The 20,073-nt window shown below is 47.3% G+C and overlaps 2 protein-coding genes across 3 annotated transcripts in view; one reads left to right on the top strand and one right to left on the bottom strand.

Annotated features, from left to right (window-relative positions):
- Positions 1-1,012: 1,012 nt before the first annotated feature.
- LOC119400424 (uncharacterized) lies at positions 1,013-14,178 on the bottom strand. Of its 2 annotated transcripts, none has more exons than XM_037667449.2 (5): positions 13,838-14,178; positions 9,024-9,139; positions 7,254-7,354; positions 4,407-4,893; positions 1,013-1,920 (listed from the first exon to the last, which is right to left on the bottom strand). In XM_037667449.2, the coding sequence occupies exons 1-5, from the start codon at positions 13,987-13,989 to the stop codon at positions 1,892-1,894; spliced, it is 885 nt and encodes a 294-aa protein (XP_037523377.1). In that variant the 5' UTR covers positions 13,990-14,178; the 3' UTR covers positions 1,013-1,891. The 2 variants fall into 2 exon arrangements, with proteins under 2 accessions (XP_037523377.1, XP_037523378.1); XM_037667450.2 differs by having other exon boundaries at positions 7,254-7,345; positions 13,838-14,175.
- A 5,866-nt stretch (positions 14,179-20,044) lies between these two features.
- The window catches only part of LOC119399222 (caskin-1), a 512,467-nt gene continuing 512,438 nt past the window's right edge, over positions 20,045-20,073 (top strand). Inside the window, exon 1 of the mRNA XM_049417581.1 lies at positions 20,045-20,062. Within this exon, the coding sequence (XP_049273538.1) occupies positions 20,045-20,062 (18 nt within the window). The remainder of the gene's footprint in view (positions 20,063-20,073) is intronic.

Here is a 20,073-nt window from a genome sequence, read left to right as displayed (position 1 = left end):
GCCGCGCAGAATGCTTGGGTTCGATTCCTGCCGGGATTCTAATTCTTATTCTTTCCATTCGCCGGGTCAACGCTGCCGATGTCGCTCTCTCATAAAATTACCAATCTCTGCGATAACGCTCTCTCATTTAAATTACCAATCTCTGCTCTCGCCGTTCCTGGGTAGGTATAAACTGTCAATCACCTGTGGCGCATACCCGTACACCGCGGTCCGTGGTAAACGGTTATGTGGCACGCGTGTCTGGAGCAAAGGGTTTAACGACGTACACGACTTGATTTTCACGTTATTCATGTCATGACCCGACAGTCATATTCGTCAAAGCCTCTTACCCTCCCATGCCAATTTTGGTCTACACCAAGTTAAGGAGGCGATCATGAGAGCACCCAGACGTAGGCGTCTATATAGATGACGTAGATAGAAACGCTCGAAGTGCCAAAGGTTCGCTAAGAAATGCTTCGCAATTGAAAAATTTAGAGGCCGAGTACGGGTACGTTAGTGGTGTGTCCTCGAACCCCGAGCAGTGATTCGTAAACGCTCTTCTGAAAGCGCTCGTGGCCTGCGTGCCCTATGGTTCCCAACGTGGGTGCCCCCATTGCATTCTCTTTTGTTCCCCAGCATGTCGAGCCTGCACCAGGCGGCGCTGCAGTGCTCGGTGCCCGTGATGCGACTCCTGCTCGACCTGGGAGCCACCGTGGACCTTAAGGATTCCAGGGGTGAGTCGAGCACTTTATTTTTAAATCGAAGATTTCTTTGTGAACATCGCGAGGTTTTCTCGGCCGTCGCTTCTGCTGTCTTACCGAATGGGACTTAATAATGAAACGATTAATCGACAATATATCGTGTTTATAATTTATTCATCATTGACTGCGTCAGTGTCCCGCTTTATAAAAGTCACACAGGACCTTTTATGCATTTGCCTAAGACGACTCGAAGGCGAAAGCCATCTTTGCTAAACATGTTATTTCTGGCGCAATGCTATAAACATGAAGAAAGGACAGAGAAGAGACAGAGGAACGCCAACTACCAACTCTTTATTGACGGTCAAAGATAAAAAAAAAATCCAAGCGTAAAAGAGTGACACCGACATGTCACCACGGAAGCTGTCGATTACGAAAAAGCATAACTCGGATCAATATAGCACAACTGATGTCTCACTGACACAGGGGGACCCGTTCCTTGTAATGTGAAACGCTTCGAATAGTTCCCTCTCCGTTTGGTTTCTGCTCTTGCCAATAATCTTAACTTGCGCGAAACGCGGCACACATGAGCATGATTGTTACATGCGCCGGAAGATGCTGCACCGCCACTTTTACCAATGCTGTTGGCATGTTCCCTCCGGCGGTCGTTAATACACTGCCAGGAATTCCCTCCGAACAAGTTGTTCTAGAAAGCCATTTTCTTTTTTTCTTTTTCTTCTGAGTCGATTGCATTGATTCCTCACCAACACGTAACACAACACGCAAAATTAAAGTACTGTCTCATTAAGACCAACGTCTCGCATATGGTGCATTTAGTGTGGCCTCCGCGATCGGCTACGGCAGCACGTCGTTGCTTTGCCGTTGCCGACCGCGGAGGCTACGCATTTAGTGGAGAGTTGTCGGCGACGCAGGCTCGGGGTCCACGGCACTGGCATGATCGTTCGCTGTAGGCTCCGCTTGTTCGTCGTCCTCGTCGCAAGACTCTTGTCTCCGAGATTCGGCGTCGGCGATCCGCTCTTGCAGCAGCTTGAGGATGTCGATCTGCGCTCGCGACTTGCTCTCGGCGTCCAACTTGGACATCAGGCCCCTCAGTCCCAACAGGAACAACGTGTCACCGTCCCCGGCGTCCACTAGCATGTCGGTTTTGACGGGCGGCGGCACACCGACCGGGTCTTCCGGGGTTGACGAGGACGTCATCTTGCTGACGACGGTCGTGACAAACCTGCGCGTCCGGTGATGAAGAAGAATTTTATTCATTCAAGCATCGAGTAAGCGAAGAGAGAGGAGCGAACATTGCGCATGCAATGCGATTGAAGCCCACTGTGTCGGCCCAACTCGTGATCAAAACGTCAGAGCGCGCGGTAGGTTTTAGTGCTCCCGGTGCCGTTCCGTTTTAGGGGCGAAGCTCCTTAAGGCGGCACCCGTTCGTCCCTCGTCGTCGTAGTAGTCCGTAGTGCAGTAACCAGTCGTAAACGCTAGTACCAGATCTTTGCCTCCAAGGTGTGCCGTGGGAGATTTTCCTGTGCGTTGTTGAACAATAAAAACTTCGCAGTCGTGCGCGTTAACTATACAAAGTCTCGGAGACTTTCTTCTGTCCGTCTCATTTCCCCATTAGGCACCATTGGCAGGTAGCCAGTAGGAAACGTTAGTAGAAGTAGAAAGTGTACAGTGTTAGCTAAAAAAGGCCGACCTTCTTGCTGTACTCTCATTCCCCATTACGACAGCCAATTGTTTACCTCCAAGGTAGTGCCTGGTGAGATTTCTCCTGTGCGTGATTTAAACAATAAAATTTTGTTTCAAAAACGCCGTTGATTGATGAAATAAACCAACGAAGACGCCAGATGTTTTCTAAAAGCAAAACGAAAGAACGCCAGATGTTTCTAAAGCAAAACGAAAAGACGCCAGCTGCTTAACGAAAGACGCCAGATGTTTTCTAAAGCAATGGTTTCCTAAACAATGAAAATTCACAGCGTACATGTAAAAATTAAAGTGAGCTGCAAGTCGTCATAAACTCATCGAACCTTTAGTATAAACGCGCCCGATCTCACGTCGGTGATGATGTACTGGGCAGAATTCACGGAAGATTCACGGTTTACCGATGAACCTCCGCAGCTTCGCCCACTCATCATCATTCACTCCGTGGATATGCTGTGATTTTTTGAACCTGAGGACGAACTGCGCTAAGCGAGCGGGCTTCGATTAAAAACTACCGGGCACCGTACACCGAAGTCTCGGCAAATCTCGTTTATTGCATGATCTCACCGTAAGAGGTCACGTTTTGGGCCGACACTGCTGGCTTCAAAACGGGTTGGCTTGGCTTGCCAAGGCTGGCTGCGTGACGTAATGCTCCCTCCTTTCTCTTTCCTTCCTCCATGCATTCCATAGTATCAGTTTGGGCCAGTTGGTGTCCCATGACGTTTCAGAGTGTTTAGCGCGACTCAGAAGACAAAGGTAGGAGTACGTACAAGGGAGGACACTGTCGTCTTGTACTCCCTTGTACCCCTAGCTTTGTTTCCTTTTACTCTGAGTCATGCTAAGCACTGTGAACGTTATTCATTCAAACATGAAAAATATACACAGCAACATTATATGCAGGAGGATTCAAGCTCTGGGCTGCAAGGGGCCTACTGTAGTCGGAAACAGCTTTAGAAGTCTGCGGCATTTCTTCCTCAAAGGCGGACGCATACAAGCATGGCACCAATGGGCGCGTACTCCAGACTGACGTCATGAACCGGACGGTCGGTGACCCCGTCTTCGAAGAACATTGCCGAGTGCACGAGCGGGACTATTTCTTTAGTCGCGGAGCTTTAGTGCGCTCCGGTCATCTCGGCGGGGCCTCTCCGGACTTCTGAAGTTGTATCCGACTATAATTAAAAAGAACGAAACGAATCGCGTTAATGTAACTTGATACCAAGGCAAGAATGTTAATGATTAATAAGACAAGTGAACTGAAACATCGCATCAAAAAATACCGAGCAGTTAGGGTTTCATCAAATTAATATATTTAAAGAAAGTAAAGTGAGGCATTTTTCAGCATCAGAAACACAACTTCCCGACCTTCAACATTAAAAAAAAAAGTTTTACTGACGTAAAGTAGGACATAAAAACTATCACATCATAAGCACGGCCGCTGACTAACCGTCCTCAGTGAAGCGCTTTAGTCCGATAGAAATGAATAATTCTGGAGAGGCCCCGCCCAGACGACCGAAGCGCGACCGCCTCCGCGACTAAAGAAATAGGGGCTCATATGAGCTGGAGGGCGGAGTCACCAATCGTCCTGCTCATGACGTCATTCTAGAGCGCGATACAATTGGCGCACGCTTATATTCATCAGCCCTTTAAGAGAAAATGCCGCAGACTAGAATTCTAACGTCATTGGATGATGACGAGGATGTTATCTGTTGCCGGGCTGATCTAGCCTTGCGAAATTTTCAGGTAGTTGCCCCGCCCGGTTTCCTCTTTTCAGATTATATTGAACTAATGTCCTTTTTAAAGCGAAGCGCGGGCAGGCTACCGAACCATGCACAAGCCGGTGGCGTAATGCGCTGTTCCGCATACAGTGTTGTACCGGACCCCCATGTCACCACACCACACTCCAACATAAATGTCACTCATCACCAGTCATATACGAGGTCTGTAACATTAAAAAAAAAAAAAATTCAAGAGTAGCCTTGGAAGAACACAGCTTCTACACTAAGTCCCGCGTACCTGCACAGCGCCACAGCGATAGCCGCCTCTCGGCGTTCTTGCTTGGCGTTGTCGCAGTTGCATTTCTCGTCGTCGACTTCAACCTTCCCAGCAGCCTCCTCCTCCTCGTATTCCTCGTCGGATGAGGACGACCCCTTGGCGGGCGACACCCAGCGTCGCAGCAGTCGTAGCCCGTGCGGAGGTCGTCCTCGCCGTCGCCACTGGCGCCACTCTGTATCCATTGGCGGCGACGGTGCCGTCCCGCGGTCGTCTCTCGATATCGTCTTGGACGTCGGCCTGCCCCTCTTCCTCTTTCCCCTGGTGCTACTCCTGATGCCGTCAGCGCGGCGTCGCCGTAGACCTCTGTTTCGAGGTCCAGACCCGTTGGTCCGTGGCTTCTGAGAGTGAGGCGTTTCCTTCGCGGTCGCCCGGCAGCTAACTGGTTGGAGGGGAAGTCGGGGGCCGAAGATGATGGAGCCGCTGCTTCGCCTTCATCCATGGAATGATCCTTTTTTGTCGAGTGAAAATAAGGTGGGGAGGGGGGGTTAGGAGAGGGTAGAGATAGAGTAACTCAACAGGGCATGTCGCTGAGCTATAGTTGCCTTCATTACTTGAGGAAAATAGTTATGTCGCTAAAAGGACGGGGACGAAGTGAAGGCACGAACCGACATACAAAGGCGCCAAACTTACAACTGTTTGTGTTAAAACACTGGATGTACAAACACGGACACAAGAGAAAAGTCACAGAAGAGAGAAGAGTGCCTCGACGTCTCCCTTGTGTCCGTGTTTGCACAAAAGCCCTTTGTAACCCAGCGTTCACTTATGTGGACAGAACATATTAGGAAATTGTGATTAAGCTAGTGAATGCCTTGCCTTAAAATCGATTTGAAATGGTGACATTTCTCCTGCATGGAATAAGGCCGAAATTTCAAATCTACTTTAAGGCAAGACGTTGGCTAGCTCAGTCACAATTTGCTATATGTTCTGTCCACATATGTGGACGCTAGGTTTCAAAGGGTTAACATGAATAGCTACCAATTAGGCTAGCTATCGTTATCCCGACTGTTTATTAACACAAACAACGCTGCTATCTTTTAGTATATTTTACGTTTTTATGTTCGTGAGTTCAGTTGCGTCTTCTGTACTAATTGATGTTTTACCGATGTATATAGTATATCTCTATTATGTATTTGCTGCATTGCCCCCCTTGCACAATGCAGCACGAGGGCCCTGTAAAGTACTAATAAATAAATAAACAAATATACAAAGGGCCGAACAAGGTAATATCACTACAGATAATGGCATGGTTAGTTCATCCGTGTTTCGGCAGCATGCATAAATCAGCGTGGTTTCTGCCAATAAACAGTGGGAAGTTGGCGCCCGTGTTTATCGGTTCGTGTCTTCACTTCGTCCTCGTCCTTTTTTGAGCCATACCTATTTTCCTCAAGACGGAACAAGAGTGTTCTTAATAATAGCGCGAAAAAGGACGGGACTAAAAGAAAAGAAAAATAGAATCTTGCAGGACGATCAATAAATAACTTTCTTTTTCTTAAAGCGGCAAATGTAAACCAGAAAAACAAAAACAAAAAACGAATCACTACGCGGGTGCACCATGCACGTATGCCTGTATGTACCAGCCCGCATCTCGACGATTCTACAGAACAAGAATGAGTAGCGGAAAAACTAATAATAATTGTTGGGGGTTAACGTCCCAAAGCCACGATAGGGTTATGAGAGACGCCGTAGTGGAGGGCTCCGGAAACTCTGACCCCCCCATGGGGTTCTTTAACGCGCAGCGAAATCTAAGTACACGGGCCTCTAGCATATTCGCCTCCATCGAAAATGCGACCGCCGCGGCCGGGATTGGATCCCGCGACCTACTGGTCAATAGTCGAGCGCCATAACCACTAGACCACCGTGGCGGGTCTATATATATGGTGGGTCATTTTCAATGGAGGGCGAAAATTTTCGAAGCCCGCGGGTGTGCACGTTAAAGAACCCTGGGTGGTCGAAATTTCCGGAGCCCCTCCACTACGGCGTCTTTCATAATCATATCGTGGTTTATGGACGCAAAAACCCCCAACATTTATGTTATTGACGTTTCTGCAAGCTCTCTCGTCGAAGCGTGGACTCCGGCGGCGTTTCCTGTTGAAAGATTGCTCGTTATCTTTTTCTGAACCTCTGTCTGGCTTACATTTATTACACGCCGTAATATGCTAGGTATCCTAATAAACGAAATGTCCCTCTGTTCGCCACCTACTGTATTTACACGATTGTAGGTCGACCCCCTAAAATCGCACGACAAAAATGAAAAAAGAAAAGCGCGAGCACATTTCATAAAGGCAATTTATTTACGATGTCTATGAAGAAAACAAACTCGAATTTTGGTGTGCAAATGTGGCTTCACGGCAGTGCTTCAGAGCTATGCAAGAAAGCTAGCTTCGCGGTAATATGCGGGGATCATTTTTGGAAAATTTTCCGCGAATCGTTGCTGGGGGTGCGGGTTGTACGCGAGAAAATACGCTATATGTTACAGGCAGAACCTGAACGTAAACATAATGCCGTGACCATACCACAGCGTGCCTGATTTCTCGTCTGTTTCGGTTGTAAGTAGACCTTACTACCGAACTAGTTTCGGTTTCGATTGTAAGTCGAGCCCCTCAACTTCGGAATTCGGATTTACATAAAATGGGTCCACCTACAATTCTGTGAATACGGTATGTCCCTGCTGAATCAGCGGCAAATTCATGTTGCCTTTTCTCCCGTCTGTACTGCTACCACTGAAAATGTCACTACGTTAAGTATATTTTTCTCTTTCATCTGTTAAAGCGAGTGCCCGTACTTTCAAGCAAGTATGAATGGAATTACCGCGGCGTCGCTCGGTCCCGGTGAGACGTCGATCTCGAAGTCCACTGGCGAGCCCCAGCGCCCTTCAGCACTGACGTCCTCCACGGCTGCATCTTGGCACGCTGCACAACACACGTGCAGAGTCGAAAATCCTGGCCTTGATTGGTTGTGACAGTTAGGTGACCCTATTGGTGACGCATGTATGATAACGCAGCCAGCAGTAATTCAGGCTACTATTTAAGGTGCCCTGCAACACTTCTTTAGCATGGTGAGAGAGAACTCTTTATTGAAAGGCAGAGAATTTAGCCGGCGTGTGTAAATTCGCTGACTTGCTACTCTGCGTGGGGAAGGGGATTGGGGACTGAAAGACACAAAGAGAGAGAGAAAACGCTGCCGATCGGTAGTCGATACTTCTGAGAACACACGAGCCAAACACTACAGCGCAGGACGCGGCCCGAAATTTACAATTAATTATCAGTCAGCTAGAGGTCGTTCCCTCTTCTCTCGACGCTGCCATTAACCCCAATTACCGTGCCTTAAACCCAAAGTCCACGGCCAGTGGCTGTTTTGAGCATCGTGGGCTGCATAGTTACCGTGTCCGCCGCAGGATGCCGCCACGTGCCCGCGCTCGCTCGCGATCACACTGCGCGCATTGGAAGAAATAAAGGAAGTGTTCAAGTTCATGACGCGCGGTGACGAACGGACGCATCTTCTTGCCCCCTTATCGCCCCCCTCCCTGCGTAGCTTTCAGCGCGCTCGCTGGTACGAAAGGAGAGGGAAAGTGCTTGAAGCGTGCGAGAAATCCCTGTAACTCCGCTCGCACTCGACGGATTCTGAAAATTCTTGCGGCAGTCGTATCTTAAGGCAATATGCTCTTTTAATGAAGCCATTCGAGGATTACTTAGATGAGTGTTGCAGGGCCTCTTTAAAGTGGTACTGACACGAATTTTCAAAGGTGAGTTTGCTCTTCCATGCAAATCTCCTGTACGCAGAGACGACTCTGAGCAGGTATGAAGCTCGGTAAATGCTGATAAGATGTTTTATTTTGGCTTTAAAGTCGAGTTTCGCATGGCGCACCTACTGGCATCAACACTATCGTGACGTCAGGCTACATTGTCAATTCCAGCGAGTTCGCGCACCAGTATGGCTAGTTGTGATGACGTCAGGCACCATAGCATTCAAAATAGACGCTTGCACGTCACGAAAACATTCAGAATGACCGCTTGATCGTCGCCAACGGAGTCCGGAACGGAGCGGCCGTGGAAACGTCACGAGTCTCACGACATCTTGCACGAGCACGTGACGAGAAGCTCATACCGTAGTGTGACGTCAGCGTTCAGTAGGAACCGAAACGAACTTTTAAAAACCTACTGTAATGGCTTTTTCAGGGTGCACTCGCGCTTACCAGTACATTTTCTAGGCTCTTGAGGGTTTGGCCTTTCATTTGACGCAGTAAAACTACAGAAAATTTTCGTGTCAGTACCCCTTTCATACAATTCCTGTGGAATGGTTCCCGCCACGACGTTATGCAGTTATTTATCTGTAATTTAATAATGTGATGTAATTTATAAATGTAATGTAATGAAATTCTAGAAGACATACAGTAATCGAATTAAGGCTAATAAAAATATCTTCGAAACTATAAGTTCGTTAATTTCACGATAGTGGGCCGATTATTTAATAAAAAGGAATGAATGCTTAACGCTTAAGTGGTTTGAATTTCGCGCCGAAATCCGATTGCTCGTGTACGTCAGTGTGACGTAACCACAACGATCTAATGCATCGCCATACCGAACACGTGTGTCATGACGTCAGTCGATGTGGATTCGTTGTAGTCGACGCGGTCGGGCTCCTCCTCTTGCGACGCTGTCCCGGTTGGCCTGGTAAACTTGGCATACTTGGAAAAGCTGGAAAGATAATCAAATTCCGATCACCTGAAAACTCGGAATAGCAGATAGCTGAGCTAGTTGGTAGGTATTCATGTTAAGACTGGGCATGCACGCACGGTTACAAGAGAGAAGTCGACACACAACACAAAGGGCGTCTCTGTTGTCTTGACTTCTCTCCCGTCTCCGTGTTAGCCCGCCCAGTCTTTTTAACATGAACAGTCGAAAGCGTCGTGGAATTCTCGGGAAACCTTCAAAACTTCCAATAGTCACGAAAAATTACTGATTATAAGCTGACCTTGTTGGAAGTTCGTGTTAGTAGAATACCACTCATACGCATGCGCAGGGTCCCGCATTAGGGTAGGAGACCTTTGCTTGACGGCGCTCCTCCCCCCCCCCCTTACCCCTTGCCGTCTTTCTCGCCCATCACAAAATTGCAAATGGATCACTTGCACAAACTGTACGTTTTATTTTCAGTCAAAGCATAAACTTCAACATACATATTTTACTGCACCTGCAACGCTATGAACACGTCCACAGCTCAGCAGGTTGTGGTCACGTGACCTGAGCAGAGACGTCAAGTGTCACGTCGTTGTTAGTCATGACCATAGGTCGGCAAACTCACTCATGTGTCGACGCACTCAGACTCAGATCGAGCCGTGAGTCTGAGTGAGTAATATTGTATTGAATTTGAGTCCGAGTGAGTCCGGTTGAGAAAAAAAGTTTAGTGGGTCTGAGTCCGAATGTATCAGCTCTATGTCGGCTCACGGTAGTACTCATGCCGACTGATACATCAACGCACTAGCGTTCATACGACAGCTCAATATGTATTGATCCGAGGCGTGAGTTATGGAGGGGAGGGGGAGATGCGGTGACATCCACACGCAAACTCTTTCGCGGGTAGGTCTTTTTAAAAATATATCATGTTAGTCATCTCTTTTAATAAAAAAAATGTCGTTACTGCATTGCAACCGCTGATAACTTATATTTGAAGGTACGAGATCAAAAGGCGCCAAATGGAGCACCGATTATTTGATATGTTGATGTTAAAGAGCATTGACACAATGGTCGAATAAGCTAACGTACTCATGAGTCGACTCACTCAGGAGAAACATTTTAGTGAGATTGAGTCCGAGTGAGTCCGGTTGAGGAAAATTTTGGTGAGTATGAGTCTGAGTGAGCCCGAAGGGCAAAATATATTTCATGAGTGAGTCTGAGTGAGCGCCACATTTTTTTGCCGACCTATGGTTATGACGTCATTGCTGTCGACTCTGGTTCTGGCAGTAGTGATGCTTGGCAAAATAGTGAGAACCGCGAAGCGGCACGGCGTACGTTACTGCCCCCCCCCCCCCCCCCCCCCCCCCGAGTAACACGGGTAAACTACTGACTTATAAAGTAGCTGACTGCGCTAGTTCGTTATTCGTACTGAAGTTAAGCAGCGAAAAAAAAAAAAGGCCACGGAAAGCAGACACAGGACAAGCGCTTACTTGCAAGTGAATATTTATTGACATGAAAGCGTCGTATAAGTATCTGCGGGAGCAGTTACATAAAAAGGGCCAGAAAAATGAAGAACGGCTAAAGGTGCACTGACACGAAAACGGCAAAAAAGCATTAACAGTAACGTGGCCTGCTGCGCAGACCCCCGCATTCCAAGAAACAGAGCTCCCTGTCAGATAGTGCGACCGATTGTTTGATTACGCACCCGCTCCTTTCTCGCCCCATCTGAGCTGGCTCGCTGATTATGCGCGCTTGCTCATCCTTCGTCTCATCGACAACTGTGGTCCCCTGAAACTGCGGAGTGCACACCCACACGTGCTCACATGCAGTGCAAGGAAGCCTTCTTTGCCATTACGAACATTACTGGCATGCTCACGTAAGCGCTCGTTTAGGCATCTGCCCGTCTGGCCCACTGACATTGGCAGAGTAGCGATGCTTACGTAACGTTGCCCCTTGCCTCTCGTTGAAATCGTACGGGCGGTGGTATGACGCCAGACCTGACGTTTCTGCTCGATCAAGTGAGCGCGAGCTGTTGAGGGGTGCCATTCCGGACATTGTCTAATTCAGCCATGTTGTCGAGTTTCGCCATTGGTCAAGCTTCATTGACCCAGAGGGCTGCTGCGGCCTCTCTCGCTAGCTTAAAATACGACCTCTTCAACAACCATCGCAGAACGGACAAGGGACAAGAACAAAGACAACCGCCATTACGAAATTTGACAATATGACGGAATCGGGCAGTGTCCAGAATGGCCGTGGAGGTGCAAATGAGTCCATGTATACGTCAGTTGCGCGTATGTCTTACCGCTTTTGCCGCTTGGGCCGTATGTGGTCCCTGAGGAAGTCGAGGCGTCGTAGGAAGGGCCACTGCGAGCGCGCCGAGAGAAGCGTGCCGTCCACGTTTCGCGTGCTTCCAAGGCGGATCTCGCGTACGTACTTGTCGCGCAGGCCTTTCCAGATGCGTCGGCAGTCGGCTTCCGTCACGCCTGTGGCCACGAGAAGGATACACGTGGGAAGGATACACGTGACACGGATGCACATGCGAAGAATGCACATAGGAAAGATGCACGTGGGAAGGGTACACGTGGGCGAAAAGATAACTTGCCGCCGGCAGGGACCGAACCTGCCGTACACGTGGAATGGTACACGTGGGAAGGATACACGTCAGACAGATGCACTTGGGAAAGATACGCGTGAGAAGGATACACGTGAGACGGATACATGTGTATCCCACGTGGGAAGGGTACATGTGGGAAGGATACGCGTCACAAGGATACACGTCAGAAGGATAAATGTGAGGAGGATACACGTACGCGTCTTCTCATGAGGATGCACATGATAAGAAGGATGTACAAGGTCGTTGAGGTCTCAGGTGAACACATCATTAGTATTCAAGACCTCATAGTAGCTGATGTTTAATACATAAATCGGAAATTTTTTGTCGTGTTTGTAGACACCATGATTAGACGTCTTATAACGGACATTTCCCTCGTGAAGTAGAATGAACGTTCTGGTTTTACCGGCTTCAACACTACTGAGGTCTTCGCCTTAGACGTGGTCGAGCGTGTACATTCATAGAAAACTTAGAGCGCGAACAGATAGACGCAGGACAAAGAAGGATGTGCACGCACCACAAAAGGTTCTATGAATATTCAACACCAACTAGCTCTCCTATCCGTTTTGTTGAAAATGTAGCTTAGAGATATGACGAAAGATTTTCTGGCGTAGGAACGTCACTGTAGAAAAACAAGCGTGTACACTCGCCAAATAAATGTTAAATAGAAATTTTATTGAGGTTTCAGTGCCTTGATCACAAAACGTTCACGTGGCGCGAGAGATTTGGGACGACTCGAAGGCGAAAGCGTGTATGCGCTTTGTTATACCCCTGTCACACGGGCACCCGTGAACTCCGTTTAACTCCCTCGTCTTTTCCTCGAGGGAGATGGGGTTCATGTCACACGGTCACCATTTCGCTGAGGAAGTTAAATGGAGCTTTTGGTGGAGGGGGTTCGGTAATGACCATTTCGGCTCGATGGAGTACTCTCGTTCCCAGCCAGCTACTGTTACGCTGAAAACCGCACTAGCAAAATCCTCCTAATGAGCTCAATTATAATTTTAAAAACTATGCTCTTTTTTGCGTAGCATTTCACGCCCCGTAGTGTAAGTTTCAGTTGTATTTTTTCGGACATCAGCGCTTGTACTCTCCACACCAACGCCTCGCCAAGCCGCCGCTGTGAAGCGTCGCGCGATATTTGTTTCTGCACGTGTGAGGCGCACGCACAAGCACTGTGACAGCAATGGTGATTCCGAGCACTTCATCAACACACAAAAACACGTTTTTGTTGCTTTAAAGGCGACTGCACAAGCAAAAAATTGGACGTTTCGACGAGCGCAGCAGCGCTGTTTCTGCCCCATGCGGCAACCGTCGAAAGCTTGCCCCGAGCCGTGTAGCACGGCCACAACTCCATTCTCGTAATGCTCCATCAGGTAGTTAAATGCCGAACGGAGTGAAATGAAGTTCGGTGGTGGCCGTGTGACAGAGGTATTACACACACACACACACACACACACACACACACACACACACACACACACACACACACACACACACACACACCACACACACACACACACACACACACACACAGAGAGAGAGAGAGAGAGAGAGGGGGGGGAGAGGGATTGAATTGCTCGTTTTGTAATTAAACGTAATATAAAAAATATCGGACCTAACGAGCTCCATACGACCGCAAGCCATGAGTCGTGGTTTCATTCAGTTATGGTTGACCACTCTTTTGTTACGTGAGACAGCCTAGTAATGTAGTGATCGGTTTTTGATGTACGCAGAATTGCCGTCAACTCGGGCAGACAACACCTTATTACTACTACAGCTCAACTGAAGTGTTGCTTTCCAACACCTCACTCGAGTCTTTACACCTTCCCCACGGGGTGTTAATGTTAAGGCTCGATTTCTGGAAGTGTCGAGGATAATGAACTTGTTACTGATGATTTCTCGATTGGTAACTGAGAGATTCGAAATCTGCGCCAGCCATAAGAGAATCGGCTCTGCCGCGCGACCTCGCGACCGACTGCCACAATATGAAGAATCCAAGATTGTGAGTTCCGCAACGGCCATCTTGGAGGCCATTCTCCCTTTCCTTTTGTTTACGGCGGCTGTCGTAGCCGCACGCTGCGTGCTGCGTGGCGTCGAATTTCGGTGCTCACCGCGTAGGTTGACGGCTGCAGCGACGGCCTCCCAATAGGGTCCCCGTTGACGCGCATTCCATCGGCTGATGTGGTTCGAGTCGTAGAGGACACGGGTACTTCTTCACCTCGGTGATGATGCTGGTCTGCAGTTGCCACCAGTCGACCTCCATTGCCGCCGCGATTCCGTCGTTTCCTGGGCAACCGAGTGGGATCGAGTAACAGGGACTAAGTCAGGGACACGTGGTTGGGCCGTCGATCTCGTTTGAGCTATATTTTCCCCGAGCTAAGCGTTTTAACGGAGAGGCAAATCTGCGCTCGCTTTGCGAGCGTTGGCCTGCGAGCGCGCGCGTTCACGGAGCTTCTCCGCTCTGACGCCAGATGGCGCAGCAACACCGGGCACGCCTCGCCATCTGGCGCCAGTTGTGAGAACGAGCGTCGCTGGGCGTGAGAGCGAAAGGGACGCGCGGCTATTTTGAATTCACGTTATATATTCGGGAGCAGCCTACTTTTGGCGTAGTTCGCACTTGGGGCCACGGTGGCATAACTCAACGACAAGCAGCCGGGTTAATGCGAAGCAGGTAACAGGGGTGTCAAGAGAAGTTGTGGAGTTAACCTAGAACCACTAATTTCAGGGCTAAAATTGGAAGCAGAAATATGTTAGTGAAATAAAAGTAGGCGATAGAAATTACCGTATAAACTTATTATCAACGCGAAATGTAACCTATTATATCATCATCAGCCTATCTACGCCCACTGCAGGGCAAAGGCCTCTCCCATGTTCCGCCAATCAACCCGGTCCTGTGCTTTCTGTTGCCACGTTATACCTACAAACTTCTTAATCTCATCTACCCACCTAATTTTCTGTCTTCCCCTCACGCGTTTGCCCTCTATTGGAATCCAGTCAGTTACCCTTAATGACCACCGGTTATCCTGCCGACGTACTACGTGGCCGGCCCACATCCATTTCTTCTTCTTAATTTCAACTATGATATCCTTAACCCCCGTTTGTTCCCTGACCCACTCTGCTCTCTTCCTGTCTCTTAAGGTTACACCTATCATTTTCCTTTCCATCGCTCGCTGCGTCGTCCTCAATTTAAGTTGAACCCTCTTTGTAAGTCTCCAGGTTTCTGCTCCGTAGGTAAGTACCGGTAAGATGCAGCTGTTATATACCTTCCTCTTGAGAGATAGTGGTAGACTACCATTCATGATTTGATAATGCTTGCCAAATGAGCCCCATCCCATCCTTATTCTTCTAGTTATTTCACTCTCATGGTTCGGCTCCGCGGTTACTACCTGTCCTAAGTAGACGTACTCCTTTACAACTTCCAGCGTCTCGCCACCTATCGCGAAGCGCTGTTCTCTGCCAAGATTGTTCCACATTACTTTAGTTTTATGCATATTAATTTTCAGACCTACTCTTCTACTTTCCGTATCCAGTTCAGTAATCATGAGCTGTAATTCGTCTCCCGCGTTACTCATCAATGCAATGTCATCAGCGAATCGCAGGTTACTGAGATACTCTCCATTAACTCTTATCCCTAATTCTTCCCAATCTAGGGCCCTGAAAACCTCCTGTAAACACGCGGTGAATAGCATTGGAGAGATCGTGTCTTCCTGTCGTACGCCCTTCTTTATTGGGATTCTGTCGCTTTCTTTATGAAGGACTATAGTAGCTGTGGATGCGCTGTAGATTTCTTCCATTATGTTTATATAGGCTTCGTCGATGCCCTGATTCCGCAGTGCTTGCATGACTGCTGATGTCTCCACCGAATCAAATGCCTTCTCGTAATCTATGAAGGCTATGTATAGGGGTTGGTTGTATTCCGCGCATTTCTCTATCACCTGATTGATAGTATGAATATGGTCTATTGTTGAGAAGCCTGTACGAAATCCTGCCTGGTCCCTTGGTTGATTAAACTCTAATGTCGTATTAATTCTGTTAGCAATTACTTTTGTGAATAGCTTGTAGACAACGGACAGTAAGCTGATGGGCCTGTAATTTTTCAGGTCCTTGACGTCCCCTTTCTTATGGATCAAGATGATGTTGGCATTCTTCCAAGATTCTGGTATCCTCCCTGTCGAGAGACACTTCGTATACAGGGTGGCCAGTTTCTCTAACATAATCTCTCCACCGTCTTTCAACAGGTCTGATGTTACCTGATCCTCACCAGCGGCTTTGCCTCTTTGCATTCCCTTTAGGGCTTTCTTTACTTCTCCTGTTAATACTGGTGGGATGTCAGATTCCTCTGGGATATTACTGCTTCTTACGTTATCATCCTGACTGTCTCGGCTGCTGTACAGATCTCTGTAGAACTCTTCCGCTACCTCAACTATTCTATCCATATTGGTTGTGACCTTGCCATCCTTGTCCCTTAATGCATACATCTGATTTTTGCCTATGCACAGTTTTGTCTTCGTAGCTTTGAGGCTTCTTCCGTTCTTTAGAGCATGCTCAATTCTCTCCATATTATACTTTCTTATGTCGGCTACTTTACGCCTATTGATCAACTTCGAAAGCTCCGCCAGCTCTATTTTGTCTGTTGCATTTGAGGCTTTCATGGCTTGACGTTTCTTAATGAGGTTTTTCGTCTCTTGGGATAGCTTACCAGTATCCTGTCTAACGACTGTACCTCCGACTTCCACTGCACACTCCTTAATGATACTAGTCAGATTATCATTCATTGCGTCAACGCTAAGGTCGGTTTCCTCGGTTAAAGCCGCGTACCTATTCTGAAGTGAAACTCTGAATTCCTGTACTTTCCCTCGCAGAGCTAGTTCATTAATCGGCTTCTTGCGTATCAGTTTCTGCCGTTCCTTCCTCACGTCTAGTTGAATTCTAGATCTTACCATTCTATGGTCACTGCATCGGATCTTGTTAACTACTTCCACATCCTGTATAATGCCCGGGTGGTCGCACATTATGAAGTCTATTTCATTTTTAGTTTCGCCATTAGGACTCCTCCACGTCCACTTACGAGTAGTCCGTTTTCTGTAGAAGGTATTCAAGATCCGTAAATTATTGCGTTCTGCGAACTCTACTAGTAACTCCCCTCTGGCATTTCTAGAGCCGATGCCATATTCCCCAACTGCATGATCTCCAGCCTGCTTCTTGCCTACTTTTGCATTAAAGTCGCCCATCAGTACAGTATACTGTGTCTTTACCTTACTCATTGCTGATTCTACGTCTTCGTAGAAGCGTTCAACCAGTTGATCATCATGGCTGGATGTAGGCGCGTAGGCCTGTATCACCTTCATCCTGTACCTCTTATTAAACTTAATCACGATACATAACACCCTCTCATTAATGCTATAGTATTCCTCTATATTGCCAGCTATATTTTTATGAATAAGGAACCCCACTCCTAGTTCTCTTCTGTCAGCTAAGCCACGATAGCATAGGACGTGTCCGTTCTTCAGCACTGTATAAGCCTCCTGTGGCCTCCTAACCTCACTGAGCCCTATTACATCCCATTTAACACCCTCTAATTCCTCGAATAGTACAGCTAGACTCGCCTCACTAGATAAAGTTCTAGCGTTATATGTAGCCATGTTCAGATTCCAATGGCGGCCTGTCCGGACCCAGAGATTCTTAGCACCCTCTGCTGCGTCGCAGGTCTGACCGCCGCCTTGGTCAGTTGCTTCGCAGCCGCTGGGGACTGAGGGCCGAGGGTTAATTGGTGTATTCATGTGGGAGGTAGTGGCCAAGTACTACACCAGGGTGGCCAATCCTGCTCTGGTGAGGGAGTGCATTGCTGGCTGTGGTCGCCAGTGAGGCTGCACCCCAGGCCTTTTTACACAATTCCATCATCACGCGGATTTTTTTTTTTTTTTAATCCGGTTGGGAATTGTCCGGCACCGGGATTCGAACCACGGACCTCTTGCATGCGAAGCTGATGTTCTACCCACTACGCCATCGCTGCAATGCGTAAGTGGTTTAGGGGCCCTTTAAGCAAACCCCGTGTCCCTCCCATTCTCAGAAGAGTCCAGAGAAGAAAGGCATGTGTCGTTTATTTGTCATTATCTTACAACCTCGAGACCAGGGTTCCCAGCAAGGAGACACGACCACTGAAGCATCCGTGATGCAGTTTTAAACAGTGCACAAAGAAATCACAGATGCAGAACACCTGCAAGAATAAATTAAGCGATTGTGTTGTTTTTTCACAGCCAGTCATCCCAAGGCTCAGCGACACCATCAACAATTTTTCAGACAAACATGCAAAGCTTTGACAAATGAAAATTACAGCATACGTTGCCCCGCAAGTCAGCCTTCCAACAGCTTACCAGCATTTACCAGTTTATAGGCTGCACAAGCTAGCATGTTATAGTTTCACAAAAAGTATCTCACTGACCTTGAGACTGCTACAGTATGCTTCCCAAATTGCCTTGTTTCGCACAAACCGTTACAGTAACACTTTAGCCATAAATATTAGCGGATAGCTTTTTCGCTGCAAGTGCACACACATGTAATAGTTGATTCGGAATGTCTACAGCAATGGGGAAACAGACCCACCTGCAAATACCACCAAGTTCACTAACTCAAATTGTGTTTAATTTAGTTGCCACTCTACTCTGTAATCTTTTAAGTGCTTCCCCCTCCCCATATGCGTGAACTATATGGGGGGGTGATGGGGCTCTGTGTATGCACATTTTTTAGCACTGCTTTTCCATAAGGTCAAAATTCAACCAACTCTCTGAAATAAGTTCTGTGTAAACCATGGACCATACAAAATTCAAGAATGTAGCCATAATCTGCAGTACACTACAAAACGATGAAAGTGACGAAGGTATTGCTGACAATGCTCCAATGCCAGAAGAGCTGTAGTCATCTCGAGCGTCTGTCGTAGGCGAGAAAAAATCTGATTTGATATTATCCAGGCAAACACCAGCGGATACGCATTGCACAGTCACAGAACAGCTTCCACCCCGACGTACACTTTGTTTTGTGTGTAAAAACAAACTCGCAACCACTGACAATGCAACCAACCGATCAGATAGAGCTCAGCTGGTGCACTCGCACAGAAAGGTCAGTGTGCGCACACTGCTGCTTCAAACACTACAGCAGCTTTGTAAAGCACGTACCAGTGTTGCTGCAAACACTATTAAACAGCCAGCAATAACTCTTCTCTCGTATGTCTTAATGTGGCAGCTAACATTCCCTAAAAACAGCCCTAGCATATATATATATATTATATATATATATATATATATATATATATATATATATGTATATATATATATATATAGTTGAAGGAGTGGTTGCCTTTGGTTGCCGTATAAGTATAAGTATGAGAGGTGGCACTTCAAGAAAACTTCATTTATTACGTAATAAATGAAGTTTTCTTGAAGTGCCACCTCTCATACTTATATATATATATATATATATATATATATATATATATGTGTGTGTGTGTGTGTGTGTGTGTGTGTGTGTGTGTGTGGTGTGCGCGCCGCTCGGGCGCGCGTGTGTGTACGTGTATCTGTGAGTTAAAGTGTCGCGTGGTTTTACATATTTTACATTGATATTATGAAGTGGGCGAGAGGTTGCAAAGAAATATGCCCTCTGTTTTGCGCATGAACACACGTGGACGTTCAGACGTGCGCACACACTTGGCGGCAAATATGCCTATCACACAGGTGAAAATGAGATAAGGTCTACTCGCCACGACGTGTCTTGAAGCCACAGCTGTGCCCAAGAACAATAAAAGGGTGTATTCTACTTTCACGTTGATTCTCAAACTCGTCCAACGGAAAATGTGTTGTGCCTTGATTTCTCTAGCATTGCAAGAACTTGCTCTTAAACCGAGAAGCCTTAATTGATGTCCTTTTTATGTTTTCATTAAATGAGCATTTCGAGAGCAAGAACTTTCCCAACTCAGCGTCAGTATATGTATATAGTCTCTTCATGAAATAATATACCAAAGAATAATAAGGATGGGCTGCATTCCCAAATAAGACAGGCAATAACCGATGGACCACTGCTGTCCATATAGGTATACTGCCTGGTACTAACTCAAGGGATCGAAACTTGGAGGATAACACAGATACTCGAGCAGTAGGTACGGAAGAACCACACAGCGTGCGGTAGAACGAAAAATGACAGCAGCTTAACGTTAAATCATTAAAGGCAGGAAATGAGCAGAGTGCATTAAAGAGCAAACAGTGGTAGCCGACATTTTACCTGAGATTAAGAAGAAAGAGTGGGCCTTGGCTAGGTGACGTAACGTCATGGACAGGCAACCGATGGTCAGAGCGAA

This window comes from Rhipicephalus sanguineus, chromosome 7, assembly GCF_013339695.2.
Source record: "Rhipicephalus sanguineus isolate Rsan-2018 chromosome 7, BIME_Rsan_1.4, whole genome shotgun sequence".
In the NCBI taxonomy this organism is placed as follows: domain Eukaryota; kingdom Metazoa; phylum Arthropoda; class Arachnida; order Ixodida; family Ixodidae; genus Rhipicephalus; species Rhipicephalus sanguineus.
Note: the sequence above shows the minus strand (reverse complement) of the source record. Positions and strands in the feature narration are given on the sequence as shown.